The sequence below is a fragment of the Calcarisporiella thermophila genome (assembly GCF_041956535.1).
Source record: "Calcarisporiella thermophila strain CBS 279.70 unplaced genomic scaffold VTP21scaffold_1, whole genome shotgun sequence".
Taxonomy (NCBI): Eukaryota; Fungi; Calcarisporiellomycota; class Calcarisporiellomycetes; order Calcarisporiellales; family Calcarisporiellaceae; genus Calcarisporiella; species Calcarisporiella thermophila.
Genome location: NW_027192191.1, coordinates 910,986 through 923,150, shown reverse-complemented (window position 1 = coordinate 923,150; position 12,165 = coordinate 910,986). Strand labels below are relative to the sequence as shown.

The 12,165-nt window shown below is 39.3% G+C and overlaps 3 protein-coding genes across 3 annotated transcripts; 2 read left to right on the top strand and 1 right to left on the bottom strand.

Annotated features, from left to right (window-relative positions):
- Nucleotides 1–20: 20 nt before the first annotated feature.
- On the top strand, nt 21–2,299 carry VTP21DRAFT_388 (uncharacterized protein; the record flags this gene model as incomplete). Its single annotated transcript, XM_069394228.1, has 2 exons — nt 21–61; nt 1,888–2,299. The coding sequence occupies 2 exons, from the start codon at nt 21–23 to the stop codon at nt 2,297–2,299; spliced, it is 453 nt and encodes a 150-aa protein (XP_069256767.1).
- Nucleotides 2,300–4,323: 2,024 nt separating this feature from the next.
- Nucleotides 4,324–5,589, top strand: VTP21DRAFT_387 (uncharacterized protein; the record flags this gene model as incomplete). The annotated part of the gene is made up of 1 exon (XM_069394217.1): nt 4,324–5,589. One exon carries the CDS (start codon nt 4,324–4,326, stop codon nt 5,587–5,589), a length of 1,266 nt encoding a protein of 421 aa, XP_069256766.1.
- Nucleotides 5,590–7,868: 2,279 nt separating this feature from the next.
- On the bottom strand, nt 7,869–11,770 carry VTP21DRAFT_386 (uncharacterized protein; the record flags this gene model as incomplete). The annotated part of the gene is made up of 2 exons (XM_069394206.1): nt 7,869–11,623; nt 11,686–11,770. The coding sequence occupies 2 exons, from the start codon at nt 11,768–11,770 to the stop codon at nt 7,869–7,871; spliced, it is 3,840 nt and encodes a 1,279-aa protein (XP_069256765.1).
- Between the last annotated feature and the right edge of the window lie 395 nt (nt 11,771–12,165).

Genomic DNA, 12,165 nt, shown 5'->3' with positions numbered 1-12,165 from the left:
TTTTTTTTGCGCCATTATATATGGAAAGTATATATATGGTCGAAATGATTTTTAGTATTAGGTATTAGTTTTTTTATGTCTTTGCTCTTGTTTTAGTGTACGGTGTGTGAATACATAACACAAACCACTTTCTGTATGTCTTTTTTTTTTCCTCCCTTTTATATGAGTAAAAATGATTATCAATAATTTAGCATTATTTTATAATTTTTTGTTTGCATGCTATAACTGAAATCCAAAGGACGCTCATAGATCGACTCTGTCGCAAGATCTCGGTATAGAGGTCATTACAGGACACTGGAGCTCTTTTTGGTGTCACCTCATTTTCCTTCATCGATAACGAAAGTCTTGGAAAGGCTATGGATCGTTATCGACGACCAACTGCTTGAGAGAAGTTAGAAAGCGACTTGTTTGAAAACTCTCCAACTTTTGTGTTATCATTGTTCGGCCTGGATACAAATGGATGAAAAGATGACTCCTCCTGAGTCTCTTCGGTGTGCCAAGTTATCAAATCGATAAGGTAGGGCATCCACTTTCTTGGCATCTGCACTATCACGGTTTGCATATCTCTGCGTGGATTTTATTTGTTGTGTCATCATGGAGTTCGTGAGAATCACTGAATTATAGCGAGATGCGAAGAAAGCCAAGCTTATATGACACAACAAGAAATGCAAGCACAAGAAATGCAGTAAAGCCCCTTTTAGTAACATACCGCAGTTTAGGTATAGATGTGGATCGGTGCCGTTATGGCTAAGGGTCCGGGAGTGAGTGCCATTATACTAATAATCTATTCGAGAGGCTGGGTTTTTGAATCTTATATGAAGAATTGTTCAGTCTCAATATCAAGTGATATTGGCGATAAGTTGAGATCTGGGTTATTTGGCCTAGAAGATGGTTGCAGATGAGCATCGGTCAGAATTTACAGCAAGTTCTAGGCTCTACTGGATCCTGTATTACATGTACAATAAACAGCTGCAAGAACTGACATGGTAACTCAATGCGAACCATGTTTAGCTTTCATCGGTATGGGCCAAATAAAGGAAACTCAACATTTCAAGTCTCATTTTTTTCTAGACCTTCCCTAGGTGGAGCGACATTTTGGCTATACTTTCTTGTAGCAACGCCCAACCAGATTATGCAAAAGTTTTCCACACGAATTTTGTGATATATCACGCTATACCGTACAAACACTGCTCGTGGAATGGTTTGTACTTAGAACGAGTCGTTTCGTATATTGTTTGCAAGCTGGCTTCCTGCTTTTCATTTGGAAAATTTGAAACAAGGTTAACGATTTTGTATCAGCGCTCTAGGCAAGGAATAAAGGAATATACTTTATAGCAGAAAATCAATGTTGGTTTACAAAGAGCTGCTTTCTAAAATTATATCTCTACCCCTGCCATTTGATTAAATCATATTTGCGTAGTAACCACATGAGTAACTGTTATAGGCATCTCTACTTAAAATGGGATGGGTTCAAGGTTAAGAATGAGGATAAATATCACGTTGAATAAGCAACACAATTGTTGCTGGGGTAAGTATCTCGCAACGTATGTTTAAAGGGATAGTTTAGTTTGAGATCCTTGTGGGAAAGGAAATCTTAAATCTCGTTAATATCAGCTTTGAGGATCACGTTTAGAATTTACTTTGAGAAAAGGTTTGGACTAAGCAAACCTCGCACTATATTGATCGAATAAATAACAACATTCTCGACAGCTATGCTTGAGCACGTGGATGGAAAATGGTTACATTGTACAAACTAGGGAGTAAAATTCAACCTTCGGCGATCTATTTAGTTCAACAGTATATTTCATCGAAAGCATAGGATGCCTGGACGAAGTTGTAGGGAGAGCGTAGAGTGGAGGATGTCTGATGGGTTGAATATGGTTTGAGATGCGATGTTATTCCCTGCAATACAATTTATTCACGGATAGATAAAGTATTATGGAAGAATGGTGTACACTCAACACATATTTATATAGTATATAAAGTTAATGATGGGTTCCCTATTGTGTTCGTACTGGGAAGAGATTTCTCAATTTATGGGTTAGGACTAACGGCAACGCATGTTTCCATTCGTCTTTGGGCCAATTACTTGCAGCATCCGCAGGCGCAGCTTCCGCTGGTGCATCTATTTGGAAGAGAAGGGGTAAAGGTAAGTAAAGTGAATCCGGATCTTACAGCGTTCTATACTCACTGGCAGTTGGAGCCGCATCGGTTGCAAGGGCAGGTGTTTTGCATGGTTGTAATTTCTCTTGTTGTTACTGTTGAAAGTCTCAAGGGTGGGTTGTTGCTGGAGGATTGAGAGAGGGTGGAGAAGAGGCCCTTGGATGGAGAGAGAGGCTGGCTTTTATAGCTTTTTTCGCTAAAAGATCACGTTCCCCGTTTTTGTAATGCACTGAAAGAGTTTAACCGGGTGCTTGTTTAAACGAGAATTCTATCGAAGATGCCGCTAATAAAACTTTTGATGTAAATTCTCTAAGTTTAACTGATGTTTCTAACCTAGGGTTAGCTAGCTTACCTACCAAGGATTCTAGGAATTTCCTATATCCCTTTATTAATGCTGAGGATGAGGGGAGGTGATGGCAACGTCATGACTTCGCAAACCTTCTTCTCTATAGATGGCGTTGAATGGGGTGGGGCAACCTTGGCTAGTGGCTAGCTGGCAACAATTCCCCAGTCCATACATGACTTCCAGGCCATTCGATTGGATAGCCCAAGCATATATATCCGAGGAATCCAACAGTTTATGGTAAAAAAGCACCTGAAAGAAACAATGGCTCTAATGCTTATGCTGGGTGAAGCTCGTATGATTTTTTTTAAAGAGAGATATTGACTATGGAATAAACTGAGAGCATTGAAAACAGTAGGCATTGAAATGGTGACTTATCCTAGTACGATCCATCCAGCGATGAGCCACATTTTCCCTGAGTTATTTTACAAAGTTGATATGCAGCAGAATGGAAAGAAAGACGTGAGAAAAAAGAAGAAAAGACTCATCTGTCGGATAATCACCGCTTGCTTAGTTTTTTAATTAAAATATAGGTTTAAAACGAATGCTTTTAGTCTCTATGCTATGTTTTCATAAGATATTGGGTTAAGAAAAATCCCTCTTTCCTACGCAAGGTATCGAAAGTTTTTCTAGCAACAGCATAAAAAACAGTCGGGATCTCGTGTCTCTGCCAAAAATACACAGCTCACAAACACATTGTTTAGAAGCAGTAATGACCCTATCAAGAGGGGTAGGCTAGTGATCGATAGCGGGCACCTGCAAGATTAAGCAAAGAGATCGTCTAGAATGCTATGGTTCGACTCGCCCACCTCCTTATTACCTATCTTTTATACACACAGGTATAGCAGAAATACTTCATTCCAATCAAAAATCCGAACATTAGCATAGATTGCGCCTGATTACTCCGCCTTCTTATAATAGGGTGCGCGTGATAACTTTGAATTGATAAGTAGAGCTTCTCTCAATCTGCCCCAAAAATGGGGAGAACTTAGTAAGGATTAATTACTAACGAGAGAAATGTTTGTTCCTTAGGTGACCGATGAACAATAGTTGCTGTTCTTTTATTTTTTTTTCCTTATTTTTCTGACGCAAATACATTCTGTTCGCCTCTGGTGACATAATAATTCATATTTGTTCTTGACTGGAAGAATCATTCTGTCAGTTTCAGTAGATAGGTATTAAAAGCAATAAGCCAGATGCGGGGTTAAGCAAGACCTGCCAATTATCAACCTTACTCAGCGCCCTCTTTTGATTGTGGAAGTCAGAGTGTTTAGAAACATAGATATAGGGGCGTCGTATTGTCTGAGTTTAAAGTAATGTATGATTCAAATACCATTGTCACGTGTTTACTAATCATCTATCATTCTGCGATGTCTATCTGTGCAAGCGAGCGTGCATAGCTGCAAAGCTGATCCTTCACTTAGCAAGAGATAGCTATAGACACGAAGCGAAAGAGTTAATAGGCTATTTCGTTTCGTGTCAGGCAATTTAATTGATAATATCCTTTACCAGGTGGATAGTCATTTAGAGGTTTTAAAAGAGACTTGTTCATGTTATTTGACCAAAATTAAACGTCTCAATAGATCTTCCATTCTATTCAATTAGTTTTAAAATAACCCTTACTTTCCGGCTGTTACCTGTCTTTTTTCCTCCTTAAACCTGCCATCTAACTCGAGAGATTTTTAATAAGCCTCACATTGCGAGTACTATTTCCGCCACTTTGTGACTGTGCCAAGCATCCCGATTTTGCGTCTCGCGTTTATCCCGTTGTTTCAGTGCTAGAATTACCTAGCATTACCTAGAATCAATTAGCACCTATGGGTGAAAAATCTTCCATCAATAAAGTGCACAAGGAAGATCAAAGTTCTCACAAAGCATTGGGTGAAAAATCTGATGACGGGCTCAATTGCATTGATAGCGAATTCATTTTGCGTCGCAACTGGGCCTTGGGTCGAGCTAAGCGCTACTCGTTTCAAGGACACAGTAATAACCTAGTTACTTGCCTGCAGTTTGATAATGACAAAATCATTTCTGGATCAGATGATAATTGCATCAACGTGTATGACACCGCAACCGGTAGTCTGCGTAATCGTCTTAAAGGCCATGAGGGTGGAGTATGGGCATTGCAATTCGATGGAAATATACTGGTCTCAGGTTCAACGGATCGCACTCTTCGAGTCTGGAATATTGAACAGGCTAAATGTACACACGTTTTCAGGGGCCACACCAGCACGGTTCGCTGTTTGGTATTAAGTCTACCCACGGCAATTGTGCAGCCCGATGGCACTCGTGTCATGGAGCCCTCGATGCCATTAATTGTGACAGGTTCGCGCGATACAACTCTTCGTGTATGGAAACTTCCCGATATTGACAATGGGCTGTGTACTGAAGAGCATGATTCTTCTCAATTTCCTAACGACTCTGACCCGCATTTGCTTCACGTACTAACTGGGCATTCAGACTCTGTGCGAACCATTGCTGTAATGGGAAACACGATTGTCAGTGGTAGCTATGACCATACGCTGCGGGTTTGGGACCTAGCAACAGGCACGTGTCAATTCGTGTTGGAAGGGCATACCCAGAAAGTATACACGGTAGCAATGACACCAGATCGCAGAGCTTGTATAAGCGGTTCTTTTGAAGGTGTATTACGGATTTGGAGCCTACTTGACGGATCCTGCCTCGCAACGCTTGAAGGCCATACATCCCTTGTGGGTTTACTTGAGGTGTCCCGTAACTATATTGTGTCGGCTTCGGCAGATGGCACCTTACGGGTTTGGGACATGGAAAGCCATGAATGTCGCCATGTGCTCGAAGAGCATCGAAGTGCTGTCACGTGTTTCCAGCACGATGACACCAAGATAATATCTGGAGCAGAGGGTGGGATCAAGATGTGGGATATTTCTACGGGGCAACACGTGTGCGATTTGTTGACCAACGTACAAGGTGTGTGGCAACTGGCATTCGATGAGCGCCGGTGCATTGCCGCCGTACATCGTGGTAAGCTAAGCGAACGTTTAACGTGGTTTGAAGTATTTGATTATGGGGTTTATGGATTTGAGGAAGAATTGGCCGGCGAATAATGAAGGTAAATACGGTAAAATAGTGTGGTGCCATTTTAGAGGAATGATGTATAATTGAAACCACAGAATGGCTCTCCGGTTCTTTTATACTAGAGTCGAAATTTCTAGAGGATCCTTCCCTACTTCATGTTAGTTGACTCCGTCTAAATTTTTTGTATAATAATAATCATTGCTTGATCTCAAAAGAAGTTTAGTTTGTTATATTTTATTTAATATATTCTCACCATGTTTATGCTTGAAAAGCAAACTTTTTTTAAGATATATTAATTCATACTCTAAATTTCTTTTTTGAATTATTTAATCAACTGGTCGAGTACTTTATAGTGTATGATAGAATAAAATATATCTACCAATTTATTAATATAGCTTCGTACAGAGTCTTTTGCAGGTAGGAAGGTAAATCAGATATCAATGGGGACGATTCCTGCATGATGATATGGGATGAAAGTTTCGTAATAATGACACTTTCACCACTCAAGCTACTTGCTCTACTAGCCATCTGTTCCACCACAATATTCAATTTTTCTATAATTCTTTAAATGGAATATTTTTAATTCTTCATTTTGTGCGTTCTGTAAGCCTCCTTCGCCGAGGCAATAGATTCTTTTACGGCGAAAACACGCTGATCCACTTAACGGCTAGTATGCATACATTATATAAATGTGCCCACGCTTTTCTCAACCTCCTTTTTTTTAATCAGCTCTTTTCAAATTTCAATATTTCACCAGTAATACCCGAACTATTGTGATTTATACACAAGTTGCACTTATTGTTTTACCATCCCAGATTTTCGTAAGGTACAAGTTATTCAATCCTCCCCCCCCCAACGTTTATATGCCCTTTTACTATATGAAATATACTCCAGTATATGCTGGTTTCTTTCTTTTATTTTTTGCTACGCAATCGAAAGGAGCACCGTTAGAGATAAGAGGTCATCCAGCGGATGGGAAACCCTCGGAGTCGTGAGTGGAGATGTTGTCCAGGTCCCAGTCAGAGTAGATGCCAATATTTGTGGTAATACTGTTAGCGTTGTGGGATTGTTTAATACGCCCCATGGCAATCTGTGTGTAAATGAATAATTTTTGCTGTTTTTTGAACCATTCATTACAAATTTTGGGAAATGCTATTTCAATAAACTAATAGTATAATTATCATAATCAAAGATTGCTTTGGTTTTCATATTAGGTTAATTATAATGCCCAGTATTTGCTTGCGATTCATTGTATGGTCATTTGGCTTTATTTGTTATATGTATGGTCATATTCTTTCATATTCAAGAAAATTTTGTTTGATCATTTGTGCTGTTACAAATATTTAATAATTTTGCATGAGGGCAATTACAAGCATGAGGATATATCAGATATCGACGGGAGTAACTTCTACATAATGAGGAGAGGATGCAAATCTCATAGTAACATGCATCATTCTTTAATATAAATGTTCACCACTTAAACATGGCACTCTATCCGTTCTAGCTACTTGCTTTGCTTGCCTTTACCCCTTATCCGACCTATCCATAACTCCTATTTCGCCAAAATCCTCAACATGAAGGTTCTGTAAAAGCTTTCATCAACCAATTCTAATATACTTTTTAATCATCAATACAACGAAGATTCCCCAAATGTGACCTTATATCCAACGGCCGAAAATAATTGAGCATGGGACTTCATTAGCATCTGCATTGCAGCAACAGTCTTAATTAAATGCGTTAGAATCGCATCTATTGTAATAACGACATTAAAATATAGTATATACTAACTTTTATTAAAACTTGTGTTTAATGTTCAAGTTAATAGATCGAAGAGGGGTAGGAAATGACTGAGAAGCTCATAGCTCAAAGTGATCTATAGCTCGAAGAAATTCATCCGCATGCCTCAGATATCGAATAGATACCACAACTGATGCAAGAAAAATAAACATGCTGAATTGCCTCAAAACAAAGCTAAATATGTTTAGATGCACGTTTAACATTGAGCGACACTGAAAAAAAGTCACAGAAATTTCATATTGAGCCTAGTATACTGTAACTATACCTATCTATCTACCAATTTACATTGAGCCACTTGGCTCAATTAAATTTAAATCGGCTGGATTCAATTGTAAATATTGAATACTCCTGCATCACCAACATCCAGAAAAATCCGTGCAAATGCGAAAAAGTTGGTTTCCACAACTCGATAGAAGTACATCAATTATAGTTTGTATAAATTATAAATAAAGGTGATATTACAAATAAAAAGAGAAAGGTTAAGATACATTATCGACAGGATCTATGGAAACTAGTCATTATGTATTTCAATATTTTCTAAAAGTGCTCGTATATGGTTCGTGTCAGAATGGTCGGTCCCAAGCGTTTTTTCACGGAACTCCAACACTCGCTTAAAAAATGACTGGGCCATCGTATGGTACCCCCATTTCTGATATAGTGTTCCCAGGTCACATAAAATGGTTATTGTATCCTCATCATTCGATCCAAATATATGTTCGAAGACGGACAGCGATTGTTGATAGAGTGACGCGGCTTTCTCATACTGACCCCATTGACGATATATCGAGGCAAGCTTCAGTTGGATTCTCGCTGAATATAAAGTATCTGGTCCTTCGATTATTGCAGTGATCTCCAAGGAGTTCTTATAGTGCGTTTCCGATTTTTCAAGCTCTTTCTGTTCGAGGTAAAATTCTGCCAGCCGATTCATAGAAACTACTGTTTCCGGATCTGGACCAAGTGTTTTCGCGTTGATATCTAAAGAGCGTTGGTAGAGTAGTTCCGCATTACCGTAATCTTTTTTGTCGCAATAGAAACTGGCAAGTTTGTTGATATAATCCACGTTATCTGGATGATCGTGCCCAAACTCTTTCTCGGAAATCTCCAACATACGTTTGTAGAAAATTTCAGCTCTATAGAGGTCACCTTTGTTGTAATAAAGTTTAGCAAAATCTTGCAACATATCTCTCGTATCCGGATGATCAGGTCCCAATTCACTTTCCAGAATCCCGTAAGCTCTGTGTAGAATTGATTCAGCCTTTTCATAATCACTTTGGTCACAATAGTGCCTAACCAACATTCCTAGAGATCTCCTTGTATCGGGATGTACCAATCCATGCGATTTTTCCCGAATTGCCATCGCTCGCTGGAGTTGTGATTCATATTCCTCGTATTTTCTATTGTATTTGTAGTAATAAGCTAGCTCTTCTACACGCTTTGCTACGTCTTTGTGTTCAGAACCCAAGAGAGTTTCTTGCGCAATAAGTAGTCGCTGATATAGTAATTTGGCTCTCTCAAAAGTCCCCGGGATTGTGTATATAATGTCAAAATTCAATTCATTTGGACAACTGGATTCCAATTGCTTCTCTTGGGTCGAAAGTAGACGACAATGCAATAATTCGGCCTGCTCCCTTTTGCCATAGGATAAATAACACGTGATCATATCTTCTAGATATCTTATCGTGTCAGGGTGTTCAGGTCCAAAGTTTCTATCAATAATTTCTAGTGCTCGCTGATAAAGTGGATCGGCCTTGCTATTATTATCTTGTCCAAGACAAACCCAGGCAAGATTGTCAAGGGAATTTGCTAAGAATATGTGATCAGAGCCCCACGCCTTTTCGCGAATTTCCAGTGCTCGCTCGTAAAAAGGTTCTGCTTTATCGTAGTTCTCCTTATATCGATGGAACTCCGCCAGACTGTCAAGTGATATTGCTACGTATGGATGCTCTGTCCCTAAAATCTTTTCTTGGGCTTCCAAAACCCTCATATATATCGGTTCGGCTTTATCGTCCATATTTCTCGCCTGATAGAATAGATGGGCAAGGTGTTTTAAGGATTTTGTGGGGAGTGGATGCTCAAATTCCAATACAATCTCTTCAGTTGCAAGTGAACGCTGATAAATGTGCTCGTTTTTGTTGTACTCCTTCAAATCATGATAGAACCCAGCCTGTTCATATAAAGTGTAGAGAAAATCCATACATGTGTTCTCAATATCTGATAGATTGCTCGAAATCCTAAGGCTCTGAGTGGATATACTCGAGGCTTTGTTAAAATTTCCTTGGACATGGTAGAGTGAAGAGAGATCGTTCAGAGAGTCAATCACATTGAGATGATCACGTCCTAGCAATTTCTCTTTAATACTCAGAGCTTTAGTGTAAAGCGGCTCAGCACTCGAGCATTTATACTGGCTCTGGTATATGTCAGCCAAATTACTCAGAGATACAGCAGTGGCCAAGTGTTCCGATCCCGACAGCTTTTCGTCAATGGCCAGTAACTTTTGGTACAATGGCTCCGCTCTATCGTAGTTTCCTTGGTCGTTGTGGCATTCGGCGAGATTGTTCAGTATGGTTATTGTAAATGGATGTTCGTATCCTAGTGATCTCTCGTAGATAGTCAAAGCTCTTTGAAACAATAGCAGAGCTCTATCGAAGTCAAATTGGTAATGATAAAGACAGGCTAGGTTGTTTAAAGAGGTTGCTGATTTCGAGTGCTCTAGTCCCAATATATTCTCTCGAATAGCCAATGCTTTTTCATAAAGCTGCTCGGCCCTGGCATAATCACTCTGATAACGAAAGAGCGTAGCAAGATTATTCAATGAGGTCGCTATTTCCGTGTGCTCACTTTCGTATATTGACTGTGAAGCCAAGACTGAAAACTCTGACAATCGCTCCAAGCCAACAAGAAAACCGGAATGCAATAGAAAATAAATCGTTCGGTTTAATAGACTACAGAATCTCTCAGACACGGGTTCATTTTGGTAGGAATTATTGAACACTGAAGCAAAATGAAGAATATGCTGTGCATAGACGTCCATAATTTCTCGTGAATGTGGATTGTATACGCAGTTAAACTCAGTTTCAATGTCGAGAGCATCGGCGAGATTAAGAACCAAATGCATTCTTCTTTCCTCGCTCATATCCTCGTATATTGTTTTTTGAACCAGAGGATGTATGGTAAATACAGTTGCTTTGCACCTCTTATCATTATTATCGAAACTAGCCAATGAAAATGTGCTGATTGTATCTAAGGAGGTGCTAACAGTACAAGGAAAATCGACGTTCAAACCTCTCTTAAAAGAAGCGAGGAGGGTAGAATCCAACTTGAGTCTAGAAAATTGTCGTCCAAAAAATTGCACGGGAATGTTATTGGGTTGTAGGAAAGCACATATTTCGAGAATATTCATTGCGATAGGATCTACTCTTCGCAAGTGCTCGAATAAAATATTACAAATAGTTGCTATGTTTCGGTCATGCGGATCAGGGGAGTCTTGGTGGATGGTTGGAAACATTCTATCTCGACACCTCTTGAAAAGTGCTAGGTATTCTTGGAAGTGCTGACTTGTGTTTTTAATAAACGCCCGTGCGAGCTCAATTGCGAGTGGCATATACTCGAGTTCTGCGACGAGCTCTTTAGCTATATGAAATTTTGTAGTTTCTACGTTGATAGACTCCATTGTAGAACCCTGGTGGAGGAGTGAGAGTGCTTCTTCTTCTTCCATTTTATCGACGTGAATCACTACAGCCTCTTCCATTGAAACCGTCTCACGTGTAGACAAAATAATAGTCCCTCCCTGACGCGGTAGAACGTCTGGAAGTCTTCCAAGTACCTGGCTATCAGCATTATCAAGGAGTAGTAGCCATCTCGGTGTTCTCTCAAGCCAGCCACGAACCCATTTGATCATCTTTTCATCCGCATATTCTTCCTCAAAAGCCCTCTCATCAAAACCGAGGTTGATAGCTAAACTCCGAATTGAATTTGCTGTCAGCATCCAGTTGTCGGCTCTAAGCCAGAATATGAAGTCATATTGATCACGATGATAGTAGCAGTATCGAAGCATAAGTTGAGTTTTGCCTGCACCACCACGCCCATTTAGCGCTAAAATCACTCTCTTTACGGAGCTGGTTTCTTTAGCTGGAGTGTTTGTCATTTTATTCCAGATACTTGGGCGGTCAATGAAAGCTCCATTCACTTTTGGTACACCAAAGAAATGCTCATTGTAATAGCGATTAGGGACATATTTTTTCAAATTATCACCAATGAGATTGGATGCTATAAGTTTAGAAATTTTAAAGTTGAAAGAAGTAAAGAGTAGTTGTGTATGTCAACTATACCAGTGAACTCAGGCATCCTAACACTCGATTTGAAGTTCATGTCCCCGCTTGGTATTTCCTGACCTTTTGAAGAGAGTGATGCCATTTATCAGAGGAACTCTCGAAGTACTATGAGAAATAGATGATTGCGAGAATTGGGACCAGAATTCTACTAATTTTTAATGGATTATTTACTACTTTATATACTCGAAGGATTTGAAGCATGAGAAGAAAAGAAGTATTACCAAAGTTGGGTTTCCACAAGGCTTGGCAAATAATATTCAATATTTCGTGGAATTTTATACACATCAGCACTGTTATATTTGCCGGTTAAGGTAAAAGTTTTTTTAACATTTGCTTGCAATAATTATTGCTTTGAAGAATGACGTATAGGCACTTAAATGAAATATTAAATCACTAATATTTGGCAGTCGTCTATAAAGAAAATGATCGCAGTTACCAGAGCTTTGAGCTATTACAAAGTGATTATCAAAGAGTATT